Source organism: Anser cygnoides, chromosome 1 (assembly GCF_040182565.1).
Source record: "Anser cygnoides isolate HZ-2024a breed goose chromosome 1, Taihu_goose_T2T_genome, whole genome shotgun sequence".
In the NCBI taxonomy this organism is placed as follows: domain Eukaryota; kingdom Metazoa; phylum Chordata; class Aves; order Anseriformes; family Anatidae; genus Anser; species Anser cygnoides.
Window position 1 is genome coordinate 7,917,976 of NC_089873.1, and position 14,104 is coordinate 7,932,079.

Below are 14,104 nucleotides of genomic sequence, written 5' to 3' on the forward strand. Positions count from 1 at the left end.
GCTCGGATGTTGGTCACGGCTGGTTAGGTCACGCAGAGGCAGCACTTCAGCTCCGCCGCCTCCTTAATGATATTTGGCTAAAAATATATATATATTTATACTGCCTGCATGTGCTTCATTGCCTGCAATTAAACATTGAGAGAAGCCAACGGCATAAAATACACAAACCCGCCGCCCACCCCCGCCCTGTACACGCAGGAAATAGCTTCCTGCGCCTTTCTTTGCATTAATCTTTATTTTGGGCGTTAAATAAACTCAAGCTCAGCCCTGACGAACTCCCCTCAGCCGCCGCCCGCCCGCCCCTCAGGGACGAAGTCTGCCGCGTTGCTATGCCTGATGACGCACGCACACCCCGATTTTTCTCATTGGTCACTCCGAAGCCGCGAGGGCGCGTGGGAGAGGAGGCGGGGAAGCCGTGAGCCGTGTATGAGAGGCGGGCGCCGATTGGTGCTCGCGGAGAGAGGCGGGGCGCGATTGGCTGGCGGCGGGGCATTGTGGGGCGGCGGGCGCACGGGGAGCAGGGAGGGGCTGATGGCGGCCATCGGCGTGCATCTGGGAGCGTCCTCGGCGTGCGCGGCCGTGTACAAGGTGCGGGGGTGGGGGGGGTGGTAGTAGAAGGGGGTGGTGGTAGTAGGGGGTGGTGGTAGTAGGGGGTGGTGGTAGTAGGGGGTGGTGGTAGTAGGGGGTGGTGGTAGAAGGGGGTGGTGGTAGAAGGGGGTGGTGGTAGTAGGGGGTGGTGGTAGTAGGGGGTGGTGGTAGAAGGGGGTGGTGGTAGTAGGGGGTGGTGGTAGTAGGGGGTGGTGGTAGAAGGGGGTGGAGGAGAAGGGGGTGGTGGTAGTAGTAGAGGAGATGGAGGAAGTAATAGTGATAGTAGAAGGAGGAGGTGGTAGCAGAGAGGTGGAGGAGAGAAGTAGTAGTGGTAGTAGAGGAGGTGGTGGGAGTAGTAGTAGGGGAGGTGGAGAAGGTAATAGTGGTAGAAGGAGGAGGTGGTAGTAGAGCAGGTGGTGGGAGGAGGAGGTGGAGGAGGAGGTGGTGGGAGTAGTAGTAGAGGAGGTAGAGGAGGAAGTAGTGGTAGTAGTAGAGGAGGTAGAGGAGGAAGTAGTGGTGGTAGTAGAGGAGGTGGAGGAGGAGGTAGTGGTGGTAGTAGAGGAGCTGGTAGAGGTGGTAGTAGTAGCATAGGAGGAGGAAGTGGAGGAGCAGGAGATGGTGGGAGGAAGAGATAGTGGTAGTAGAGGGAGGAGATGGGAGTAGTAGTAGTGGAGGTGGTGGGAGGAGGAGTTAGTAATGGTAGTAGAAAGAAGAGGTGGTAGTGATAGGAGGAGGTGGAGGAGGTAGTAGTGGTAGTAGGAGGAGGTAGTAGTAGAGGTGGGAGGAGGAGGAAGCAGAGATGGAGGAGGAGGTGGGAGGAGGTAGTGATAGAAGGAGGAGATGGTGGTAGTAGTAGAGGAGGTGGTGGAGGAGGTAGTAGTGGTAGCAGAAGAAGGAGGTAGTAGTAGTAGTAGAGAAGGTGGAGGAGGAGGTGATGGTGGAGGAGGAGGAAGTGGAGATTGAGGTGGAGGAGGATGTAGTAGTGGTAGGAGGAGGAGGTGACAGTAGTAGTGGAGGAGGAGATAGTAGTGGTAGTAGAAGGAGAGGAGGTGGTAGTAGTAGAGGAGGGAGGAGGTGCAGGGGCCGTGCTGACAGACGCTTCTCCCCGCAGGACGGCCGCGCGGACGTGGTGGCCAACGATGCCGGGGACCGGGTGACTCCTGCCGTCGTGGCCTTCACGGAGAGCGAGGAGGTGAGGCCTGCCTGCGCGGGGGCCCCCGGGAGAGCCGCTCCGCATGGGGCTCGCTGATTTTTCTCCCTGTTCTACTCAGGTTGTCGGCTTGGCGGCGAAGCAGAGCAGGATAAGGAACGTTTCCAACACCGTGGTGAAAGTAAAGCAGATTCTGGGGCGAAGGTAAGCGGATCCCTGGGCGCGCAGGTGGGGGAGGGAGGCCGAGAAGCGCAGTTTTCCCCATTAAAGCTGCTCAGTGTCAAGGGCAACCTACAAAAAATGTCTGCTGTCGAGCCGTAGCAGTAAAATGAATCTGGAGCCAACAGCGCGGTTCCGCTGGTCTTAAACATCGATTGTATCATCGAAACTCCTTACCCAGCGCTTCATTTGAAAGTGAAGAGATGCGAAGGATTCTAGGCCTGAATTCCTTTGCAAAATCAAATTGTGACAAGAATTTATTACGCGTGCGTGATTTCTGGTATGTGCTCTGGTATCCTCAACCGAGACTGCGACTTGGACATCTCCCAGTGGCTGAAATGCACCAGGATTTTAGTTACCGAAACTCCGTACCGCCTCTTGCTGGCACAGCGGGACGCGCTGTGGTTGTGCCTCCCCTGTCCCTTGGCTCAGGGGCTCCGTGCCAGTTTGCACTGACAGCTCCAGGGGTGTCAGCACTGAACTTTCAGGTTCAGGTCTGGCGTCAGAGCTGCCACAAAGCGTTTTAGTGATAACGTGGCTGCGTGTTACAGCTCTTTCACTGAAGCGAGTGGACCAGAACGTGTCCGCTCTGCATGTCTTAGTTCTCTGCAGATACTTAGTTTTTTGTCAAAAATAGAGGGCAGGCGGCTTATTGCTGACACCTTATGTCAGTAAAGGCAACAAAAGTGCCACCAGAATCTTTTGTAACTGAGTGTTGGGGACAGTGGGTTGAAACAAAACATGATTGTAGGTTTTTTTGTTACTCTTCACTAACTAGCAGGTGTTTCTGCTGTTGTTAGTGTGGGGAATGGTGCTTGACAGGTACCAGCAGACAGAACCATTACGTTGTGATCTTTTCTTCCATGTAGATGTATCCATAGTGTGAAAAGAGGAATCTTGCCTAGAGTGTAGCTTCTTCATACACTGTCAACACTCTAGAGAACATCACCAAGACGAATTCCTGCAGTTACTCTGGAGCATATGGTTTATTTTGCTGTTCTCCTTTTGTCTTGACAGCTCTGGTGACCCACAAGCACAGAAATACATTACAGAAAGCAAATGTTCAGTGAGTATGAGCTGATTTTGTTGTTGTAGTTGTTGTTCTCAGAATAACTTCTCATTTTATACCGTGCTGCTTTGCATTTTGTGCCACGCTGTTTTGTGTTCCACAGCGATCATCTCTCCCAATATGAAGTTTGTTTGCTGCTGTATGGAATGTGTTCCTCTAGCATGTGTTTCTTTCTCTCTTTACGAAGTAGAGAACTTCTTGTTCTGAGATCTGCTGCCATAATGTAGTACAGCAAAAAAAAAAAAAATACACGTATCTCTTGGCCATTCATAAAAGAGAGAATTCTTTTAAAATATTTTCAGAACAGTATTGTAGAAGCAGGCAAGTAGTTGGGCTGTTGTACTACAGAGAACATTTTAATAGATGAAGGAAGTCAGGAGCTTCTAAGTCCCTGTGAATATCATTCGAACGTTTGTTGGATAATGCAAGGTTTCCTTGTGCTCTTTGATAAACATTTTGGAAATATTTTCTTGTCATAGAATACAAAGTATTCTAGATACAATAGAAAGTATCAACAAGCTCTTCCCCTTTTTTCATTACTTTGAACAGAAACTAAATGGGTTATTAACAAAAACTCATGTTCAAATTATGCATCTAACAGGGGTGTGTTGTCTTTGCTTACAGATAGTTGAGAAGAATGGAAAACTTCAATATGAGATAGATAGTAAGCTTATTAATCCAGAAGATGTGGCAAAGCTAATTTTCAGTAAAATGAAAGGTACGTAGTGAGTAAAAGCATGTTATAATAATAATAATGTTTTTAAGCTTGTCCTCATGTTTTTAAGATGCGGTCTGTTGGTGTTTTTTTTGCATTTAATCAACATGTTCTGCCTATGTTTATAACAGAAACCGCTCAGTCTGCGTTGGGTTCAGATGTAAATGACGTTGTTATCACCGTACCATTTGATTTTGGAGAGAATCAGAAAAATGCCCTCGGGTAAGAGGATTAAGATTTTTCTGTTCTTTAACGTGCCTAAAGCAGAGCTTCTGGCTGATGAGCAACGGGAGTTCTCCTGCTGGACTTCGACTGTATCATCGTGGCTGTAGTGTCACTTCAGATGTGGTATTCCTGCTGCCTCTTCAGTGCCCCCTTTGAAATGCAAATGGTGATTTTTTTTTTTTTTTTTCCAGCCCTCCTCCATAATTTTTCTCCACCAAACTAAATGGTGCTATGTGATTTTATTGAGGACTCTATTAGAGAGCAGATACAGATATTAGAGATATTACAGATATTATTATGCAGATATTAGAGAGCAGAGTGAATACACACCACTGTTCTGCTTGGAAGTGCAGCTGTAGAACTTCGTTTCTATGAAAACATAAGTAGACTTTTGCCACAACAGAAGTCAAAGCTGCGCATAAATAGCAGCATTTCTTTCTGCTTTCGGTGTGTAGAAGGCCTTATGGTGAATTGTCATGAAAATCTTAAAACACACTCAAAGTTAGTCATAAAACACTTGCACTGGGTATCTGCGGTATGTGTAATGAAACTTTCTGCTGCTTTGGCATACAAGTTTCAAAATGACTTCAGTGTGGAGGAAACTATTAGGGCAGTCTCAGGGCCACTGAGTGCCAAGAAACCACACAAAGAAAAGTTAAAAATGAGCTGTGGTAACTTGATTTGGAAGTAAAATCAATCAAATCGACATCTGGTGAAATAACGTACTGAGGACATTTAATGCCACACATGAAGACGCGTTACCCAAGCTTACTTGAGGGTGGCTTTTTAATCTTTTTTTTTTCTGCTGTTTTTATGGGGTATGCAAGTCTGATGCATCAGTGTTTTCCTTGACATAAGCACACAGCAGATCCAGCTCCCTGAAGAAAGCAGTTGCAATTGAACTTCATTATGTTTTTTTTTCCCAGTCACTTCTCTTGGTTAATACCACGCTGTAACCAAGTGCTGAATTGATGTCATATCTAGTTCTGATGAGGTCTTAATAGTGTGCGTAACTACAGTGAAATCGCTAAAGTAAAATGCGATGCTGTTGTGCCTTATCACAGGGAAGCAGCTGCAGCTGCTGGATTTAATGTTCTGAGATTAATTCACGAACCATCTGCAGCTCTCCTGGCCTACGGAATTGGCCAAGATTCACCCACTGGGAAAAGGTAAAATCCGAAGATCTTACTCCTTAAATTTAAGCTGCTGTAGTTTAACACAACACATTCTGTGCAAAGAAATCTTAAATGAGGGAATGACGTGTTGCCCTAACAGCCAATACAAAATTAATGATTTGAAGCCTGCTTTTCTCTTGCTCTCAGAGCCAATGGAAATTTAAAAGTTATAAATCTGTGACTTTTAGTTAACTCCTTTATTCTGTTTTGTAAGACATTGTCTTAAAGATTTGTCCCCCGTTTGTGTCTTGCTTTTTAATGAGCTGATTGGCTTGAGGAAAAATGTAAATTTCTTTAGCAGACTTAGGCGTAGCTAGTTTTTACTTGTGGGAGATGGGGTTATTTTGCATATGCTTGAAGAACTAAAGGTCCTGCCTAGGAGGTGCATTCAGTTTCCCTCAAGATTATTCAGATAAGTCACAAGGTTTTCAAAATAGCCAAGGCTGCTGTTAGTGAGAACAGATGTCTTGTCTTTCTCTTGTTGGTATCTTTTTTTTACCCTTCTCATATAATTGGGGCCCACAACTGAGAACCCAGTGTCACATTTTAGGTTATGTTGTGGGATAAACGTTGGCTAACTCTCGCCGTATGACAGTGACCTGTTCTTTAGGGAACGTCGTCACTAGTCAGTGGTACCAAGACGTGCTAAATCCAGACTGCGCAAATCAAATTCACTGGACCAAACTGATAAAACCCTGCAATATATTGCTTGGTGGTGGTCATATTAGTGTGTCAAAGTAAACAGAATTTTAGGTGCTGTGTTAATGCTACTTTCATTTTTCTTCACTGTGGCAGCAACGTGTTGGTTTATAAACTTGGTGGCACGTCGCTTTCTATCACGGTCATAGAAGTAAACAGCGGAATATACCGCGTGCTTGCTACAAACACAGACGACAGCATCGGCGGAGTGTGCTTCACAGAAGCTCTAGCACAACACTTAGCATCTGAATTCCAGAGGTAGGTTTTGAATCCCAAGTGTGTTGCTGGGACAAGAACGTCATTGCGTGATTCTGGCTTTTAAAAAAGAACTCATACTAGCTTGGCAGAGCTAGTGGGCTGTCCGAGGGAAATGGCTCAGATAAAGATATTAAAGGAACAGTCAGCTGTTGGGGGAGATGGGGAAATAGTTGCTTTGGGTGACCGTTGCCTGAAGTCAGTGGTGAGCTGTAAGGGCTCAGCTATGAACTATTTTAAGTGATGTAGGCTTGATTATATAGTTACCGTCACAAAGGTGGGGTGTGTTTGGAGGGAGGAGAGTGGGGCAGGGAATTCACTTCTGTGGGTTTTGTTTTCTCTTGCTGACATGAAGGACCGTGGAGGGGTCAGCTTCATCAGGCCGGAGCCTGTGTGTCCTTGTCCTGTAACAAACAAAACTGCACTCATAAATGTACTAGCATTAGATCTAGTGCTTTTTTTTTCCTGGGGTGGCCAACTGCATGCTATTACAGAAGGAGACTTTGGATGAAATATACTCTTTCAACGTGTCTAATGTTCAGTGTTCTATTTCTTACAGTAATATGTGATTAAAATTGTTTAATTTGTAGGCCTGTTCTTGCTGTTTCTTCTTCCAGGATCCATTCAACTGAGAAATAGTTTGGAAAGACTTAAATTTGTATGATAAACACACATACCTCAAATCTGTGTGATAAATATTAATACATTGAGTTCACAGCAGTACTTCTACTTAGCATTCTTTAGTTTGAATTGAAATACGTGCTCTTATTCTCTGTGAACTTTCTGTAGTGTCACTGTAGGTAACGTGAAAATGTCTACAGAAAAATGTTAATATCTTGAACTCATTTTTTTTCTTTCAGAAAATGTTACCGCTCAAAAGCTTGCCTTTCTAAATAGACTTTTTTTTTTTCTTTTAATGTAGGTCTTGTAAGCATGATATTAGAGGAAATCCCAGGGCTATGATGAAGCTAATGAACAGCGCTGACGTTGCAAAGCACTCGTTATCAACCTTGGGAAGTGCAAACTGTTTTGTAGACTCACTGTACGATGGATTGGATTTTGATTGTAATGTGTCCAGGTAAAACAAATCTTGAAGCTACTACTGTTACACAGAAGTAGGCTTTCAGTTTTTCTAGTTTGTGTTTAGGATATTAATAAGCTTTGATTTTTGGTGATGCTGGAAGGCCAACTTGCTTTTTTGAGCTTTCTTTCACATTATTTGTTAGTGCATGACCTGTAGTAGTTGAGAGGAACACTGAAGATATTCTTGTAAGTGGTTGGAAAATACACTCTGAAAAGGTCCACGGAGACCCCATCTTTGGAATCTAGTTAATGAAAGGGAAATAAACCCTGTAATTAATCAAGGTGCTTTCTCTTGTTCCTCCCATTATTGTTTTTGTTGCTGCATTTTTTCTTACAGAAGAGGGTTTGGGGCTCTTTCATCCAAATGAGCTCCAGAATGGTAGAAGTCAGGGATATCTTAGTGTCTGTCTTTGACAGGTGGAGTGGAAAAATACTTTTTGTCTCCTTGTTTATGCTGCTGTGTCCTACTCTTAAGTCTCTTTTCTCTGTTAGGATGAACTCTTTTTGAAGTATTTAGGTAAACTTCAGTTGCTCTTCCAGTCACCAGTAGAATTTAGCAAAATGAAATTGTTTTGTGCTGTTGCAGCAGTTGGGTCTGTTGAAGTAAGGCACGGTAAGCAAGCGTGAGAAGCTCTACTGTGGAGCTTGTTTGGTTCAGTTGAGATAAGGAATTTGACTTACTGCAGTTGTGCAGAGTAACTTTTGTCTTCAGGCTTGAAAGAGCCTGAAGCAAGCACATTTTCTTTTAATTTGGCTAAGTAACTATTCCTCTGTGCAAATTAGGAAGCAGCTTGACTTGCCTCTGGAACTTCAAGAGGTGCATTTTGATGTGTCTGTTTTAAAGATGAAGGACTTTTTGCTTCTTTAGGATTTTTGCTTCTTTATTGCTTTGACTCAGATGTGAAAACTGTTTTTTTTCCCAAGAATGCACTAAGTAAAAAATCTGCATTCCATGTTAGTGATGCAATCAATAGCAGAGATATTTTCACAACAAAAATCACTTCTTTGAGATTAATAGTTGGGAAATAAAATTTTTTTGACTGCTTAAAAAAAATCTCAATATGAGGTATAGCCAGAGAAACAAAGTATGTTCTAAAAATGATTCTTTTTCTGTTTTGGGTGTTTGTCTAATGGATGGCATTTTTTTTTTTTTTTACCCTTTTAGGGCCAGGTTTGAACTTATCTGTTCCTCACTTTTTAGTAAGTGTGTAGAAGCAATTAAAAAGCTCCTGCAGCAAGTTGGATTTACAGCAGATGATATTAATAAGGTAATAATAGCAATCACTTGTCTGTGCAATGCTTTATAGCTCTACAAGAACACGTGGGGGGATGTTTTCCTTGGACTGAGATTATTTCTGAATGTGTTCAAGCATTTTTGGCTCAAATGCAACAGTGTATGTAGAATCCAGGTCTTTGGAGGTTATTTGGACTAAGGTAAAAATTAGTCAATGATGGCATTTACTGACGTATATTGAGTAAATGGTAGAGGATTCGTCTCCATTTGGTGTGTTAGTGTAACTTGGTGGAGCTGAGGAGTACTTTCTTTAATATTCAGAAGTTCTTTTGCCGTCACTGAGTTTTGGATTGGGTTAGCTGACATGTGAAGAATTCCTGAGTTTCAGCTTGGTCTTACAAGTTGAACAAGGTATTTACTGTCTGCTTGGTGTCTGTGTTCCTCCTCCCTTCACTCCTCCTTGTTAGCTTAAACTTGGGAACACATTAGATGCCAAATCTTTAATGCCGAAGATGGTGATTAAAGTTACAAATATTGCTGGTTGCTTCAAATGTCTCTTTCTGTTTGGTACAAAAGTGACTTCATCTAAATTCCTCTGCACCCATCTGTGGTAAATATTGCTGCACGTATTACTTGTGGAGTTGGTGCACAAATTCTGCAGCAAAGGTTAACTTCTAATGATACTGGATGCTATTTCAGACTCCTAATTAGTGTTGCCACTAAAGCTGTGTCACATCTGAATTACAGTTGCAGGATAATGAGGTGTTCTAGGCCACTGTTCAGTGAGTGTCTTCTGTTTTCCGGTGGAAATATTTTTAAAGTCGCTCATTGTGCTATTTGCTCAGGCCTTAATGGTGTGGTTTTTATTTTGATTTTATGCTTAAAATGTATTAAAAATAGCTTAATTCTACAACTCTTTAGTCATGCTTCACGCTAAGAAAAGTGGATTAGCTTGGTTTTAAGATCTAGTTGCAACACGGGGAGCCAGGAGAAGAATTTATAGTGTGAGGTAAATCAAACACTTGCAGAGGTTTTTGGAATCTGTATTTGTAGAGCTGCCTGTTGTAACTAGATGTATTCTGAGCAGGAGGCTGGATGAGGTGACGTACATCTACGGGTTCTAAAATATCCCAGAGGGGTTTACACTTCTATATTGCAGGTTGTGGCTTTTTCTTAACTTCTGAAGCGAGATTTGAAAGCATTGTCTTGTTTCCAGGTAGTTCTGTGTGGTGGGTCTGCTCGAATCCCAAAGCTACAGCAGCTGATCAAAGACATTTTCCCAAACGTGGAACTCCTGAGTTCAATTCCTCCCGATGAAGTTATTCCTATTGGTGCAGCAATAGAGGCAGGAATTCTGCTAGGGAAAGAGAATCCATCATTAGAAGAAGAAGCATTCTTTATTGAGTGTTCTGCCAAAGATATTCTTTATAAGGTAAGACTAAAATTGTTTAGCCTTCGAAAATTTTACTGCTATAATGAATACATAAAACCAGTTAAGCTTTGATATTAAAGAAGTACTATTGTTTTGATACATTACTCAGCTGTAAGTGGCAATTTAGGTTTATCCAAATTGTTGGAGAAATTCCTCTTGACTCAAAGGAGAGATGGATTGCATCCTTGTTATTTCCTTAATTGCCAGTTCCTTGTCACTGCTGGATTTTTTTCACTTATAGAAACTTCAGGTTTTTTATTGAATTGCTGCTATGGTAAATACAGCAGAAAGAGTGAATCTTGGATTTCTTTGTTGATGGAGCACTGTTACAAAGCTTCTAGCTCACTGAAGTACTTAGAAAGGCGTGAACTTGTTCTTTCTTTTTAAAGGGAGTAGACGAGTCAGGGGCTGACAAATTCACAGTGCTATTTCCATCAGGGACACCATTACCAGCTCGAAGGCAGCATACCCTGCATGCTCCTGGAAACACGTCTTCTGTATGCCTTGAACTATACGAGTCATTAGGGAAAAGTCCTATGAATGAAGAAAACAAATTTGCACAGGTGAGTGTCTGTCTACACATACAAGTTTTTAATGTGAACTACTTGGAATTTAAGTGGATCTGGAGGAAAAAAAAAAAAAGAACCAGCCATGTTCCTACCAGAACCTTATGTTAAAAAAATCAGAATTGAATGCATCTGTCTAGAAATTGTCCTTAAACGTTATTCTACAAATGTGTTACGAATTATTGAAGCATCTTTAAAGAAATTTCCCTCCTGAGTTTCTAAATACCTGACTTTGATGTATTGGCACTACTGTGGTGCAGCTCATCTGGGACAAGAGACTGTAACCAGGTGTTCCAGTAGTATATAGATCACCAACACTTTAGAAATAAAACTGCTCGAGGTAACAATGTTGCTAGTGTATGTACTAATTATTACACATATCACTTTTTTCATTATCCTTCTGTGTAAGGATTTAGAAAAACTTTAACATCTTTTTTTGTTTTAAACAGATTGTACTCCAGGATTTAGATAAAAAGGAGGATGGCCTACATGATATATTAACTGTTCTCACTATGAAAAGGTACCTAAAATATTTCTTGTTCTGATGTTTAACTTGCTGCTTCACACCTCGGACAAACCTCTTTTTTCCTGTTATAGAAAGTTTAGTTTTGTGTTGAGAAATTTCAGCATTTCCTTGCTTACTGGGCTCTGTCCTAGCTGGGGCAAATTCTGTAGGAATGTGAGGAATGTGTGTGTTTTGTTTTTTTTTTTTTTTAAGGCAGCACTTCCTGTGCTTGCATTCTTTGATTGCTATGGAAATAAAACCTAACACAGTTGTATAGATGACTTTTAGCATCTTCAGAGCTGCTGATCAGTTTAACCATGCTTGAGAGCAGCAGGTAGTTCTGCAGAACACACACACTTGTGAATAACTGAAGTTAAATTATCCTTTTATTAGTTGCTAATGAATGCTAATGAATCCCTGAAGGACTTACAATGCTGCGTTTATGGAAAACACCTGTGGCCTTTTCATTTTAGAGTCAGGGTTGTGAAGCATGAAAAACAATGCCATAGGAAATCAGGTTTTATAAATCTACTTTTTACAGAACTACCAGAGGGAAAATACAAAGTGTCATATGGTTGTGGTAGGAGAGGTGGAATGGAATTGACACAGGGAAGTCTGAGAAATCACTTCTAGGTCTTAATGGTTGAGTACTTTGGCTTACGTGAAATAGTCAAAGTAGTTTATAAAGGTAACAGAAGGTGGAGTTCCAAGTAGTCAAAACGTGTTTGTCTTCTGAGGACTGTACTGGAATTCTTACTGCTTTTCAAACTAATAAGTAAGTTGTCTAGATGTTGCTGAGAAACTAAATCCCTACATGCTATTTGAATACAAAATACTTTTATTTTCTTAAGTTAACTATCAGGTTTATTAATTCTGTATTAATAGACTTAACTTTAAATACCTCCTTAGCCGTGCAGAAATTTTCACTTAGCATTGGTGAGAAAAATCTTTTTGGCTATTTACATGCAACTGTGAGGCACAGAATGCTTGCATTATTTTAAGGGTTTTAGTATTGCACAGATCAGTGAAAGTTCATTGGAATGCTTTTATTTTTATCTAAATCTCAAGTGTGACTTGTATGCTTAGGTGAAGTAGGATTCAGTGTTAGCTTTTTTTAAATGAAGGGTTTTTTCTTTAAGAAGATCCTTGGTATTTATAGACTACTGCTTTTTAAGAGTTCTTGTGATTTGAGAAGATGCACTTATCTGTTGGTTGCCATTAGGCTGAGTTCTTAATATAATTATTTTGAATATTACTACATATTGTATTTCCAAGCCTGCATTAAATAACTTAGTTACAGTAATAACATAAATATGTTCCTGAATCTGTTCCATCATACTTGGAGAAGAGGCATGCTTTAATGGAGAACAAGAAGTATGTATCTAAGTACTGAACACAGTAAACTAATTTCATAAGTATGTTACTCTGTTATTCATTTTGTTGCTACTCTGGCTTCCTTTGTTCTGCATGAAGCCTACTATCTGTTTTCAATAGAACATGTAACAACATACTAAATGAGGTGATCCTAAACATACCGTTTTTTTTTTCCTAGGGATGGATCCTTGCATGTTACCTGCACAGATCAAGATACTGGAAAGTGTGAAGTCATCACTGTTGAAGTGGCTTCATAATCTCATTTGAAAGGCAACGTTACCCTGAGTTGATATTGTCTGTCCTTGGCTTGTCCACCAGAGTGGTGACTGAGGTGTCTTTAATGATTCATAGAGAATTGTAATAAACTGAAGTAAAACATTAATTTGCCACCAAGTCTGTTTGGAGTAGAAGATGTGGTGCAGAATGTTAATCTAAATAGGAAGAAAACACAGCATTGAATTATCAGCACCTTTCAAAATTTTTTTTTCAAAGAGTATATCTCAGGTTTTTGGTTTAGCAACAAGCATATTTTGTAGTCTGAAGACTTCTCATTAGACTAATCAGCTCCTATACCCATTCAAACAGTATACCTGTGGCTTCAACCAGCATAGCACTGAACCAGCAAGAGCTAGATATGTGAAAATCCACTCCCAAATATCTGTACAAATTATCATTAACCTGTGTGGTCTCCATATTGCCTGAAACCCTGGAGGTGCCCGTTTGAGCTGGCCTCTTGAGCAGGATTTCTCTTTTTGTGGAGTTACTGTAAGATGGTTTTGTGATGTTACCTGAAAAACGTGTAAGGGTTATATGTGCTTATTTATGTGTTTATTAATAAAAAATTTTATACAGATGCTGGCATTCTCCATACTGTGGCACTGTTCTAATCTGTATATCAGTATATATTTGGCTATAATCTGATGTCTTGTGGTGTGTTTTTGTTTTTTTAATTTAGGTGGGGAAGTAATAGAAAGTGGAACGGGCAACTATAGTTCCAGGATTTGAGGGTCTTGGTCTTGCATACAGTTGAGGAAAGCAGCAGTTCAGCCCTTAAGTAGGGCCAGATGTTATTTTGTCAGATATTCAGAGTGACCCAGTAGTACCTCAAAGGCATAAACCAAAACTAGAGAGAGGGATGCCAATCTGGATTTTTAAGAGACTTGGACTCAGTTACTACTTTCTGACAGATTTCCCAAGTTTGTCTTGAGCTCCACAGTTACCTGTTGCATTTACCTCAGTTACCTACACCCATTTTAGTATCCTTTTTACTTTACAAAAGCAATGTATCCTATGTACATATAAATCTTACTGCATTTCAAACATAAGCATTTGACTTGAATTTGTAATACTTGGAAAATTTTGCCTCACCTACTACTGGCTCTTTGGTCTCCTGAAGGTAAGTGAATAAATAGTTCATCAGTTCCTGTCTGGAAGCTTTTAAAAGGAGTCTTGGAAAACCCAAAGTCTTACTTGGTGTGGGCAGTGGAGTCCCTTAGCCCCATACTGTTGCACCTTAACATCAGCTTAGAAGAAATCCTTGTGGAAAGGCTGGAGTTCTAGCTAGTGGCTGGACATCTCTGAGGGGTGTGTATTTTGTGCACAGCAGTACCAATTGCTGGGGTTTGGGGCTGACTTGAACAGCAGACCTCATTTCTGGGAAGTGTATTGTGAGAGAATATATTTTTGGTTCAAAGTGCCTGAACTATTCCCTTTTTGACTCTGGAGGTCAGTATCCGACAGAGCACTAGTGAGGGGCCTCAGGGCCTCCCGTTGCCTCTGCCCCACGTGTGGATGCTGAGAGTGAACAAAGAGAAG

At 41.5% G+C, this 14,104-nt stretch overlaps 1 protein-coding gene across 2 annotated transcripts; it reads left to right on the forward strand.

The window, feature by feature from the left end:
• The first annotated feature begins 274 nt into the window (after nucleotides 1-274).
• HSPA14 (heat shock protein family A (Hsp70) member 14) lies at nucleotides 275-13,142 on the forward strand. Of its 2 annotated transcripts, none has more exons than XR_010825842.1 (14): nucleotides 275-588; nucleotides 1,700-1,780; nucleotides 1,860-1,942; nucleotides 2,975-3,023; nucleotides 3,651-3,744; nucleotides 3,873-3,963; nucleotides 5,031-5,135; nucleotides 5,937-6,098; nucleotides 7,018-7,173; nucleotides 8,344-8,446; nucleotides 9,629-9,844; nucleotides 10,283-10,407; nucleotides 10,860-10,930; nucleotides 12,468-13,142. XR_010825842.1 is itself a non-coding variant. In XM_066980021.1 (14 exons), the coding sequence occupies exons 1-14, from the start codon at nucleotides 337-339 to the stop codon at nucleotides 12,544-12,546; spliced, it is 1,716 nt and encodes a 571-aa protein (XP_066836122.1). In that variant the 5' UTR covers nucleotides 286-336; the 3' UTR covers nucleotides 12,547-13,142. The 2 variants fall into 2 exon arrangements, 1 of the variants encoding a protein (XP_066836122.1); XM_066980021.1 differs by having other exon boundaries at nucleotides 286-588; nucleotides 10,234-10,407.
• The last annotated feature ends 962 nt before the right edge of the window (nucleotides 13,143-14,104 follow it).

Coding starts and splice junctions, on each gene's coding strand:
- HSPA14 (XM_066980021.1), top strand. CDS start 337: ATGACGCACGCACACCCCGATTTTTCTCATTGGTCACTCCGAAGCCGC. Junction 1,943..2,974: donor AAGCAGATTCTGGGGCGAAG/GTAAGCGGATCC, acceptor TTGTCTTGACAG/CTCTGGTGACCCACAAGCAC. Junction 5,136..5,936: donor GATTCACCCACTGGGAAAAG/GTAAAATCCGAA, acceptor TCACTGTGGCAG/CAACGTGTTGGTTTATAAAC.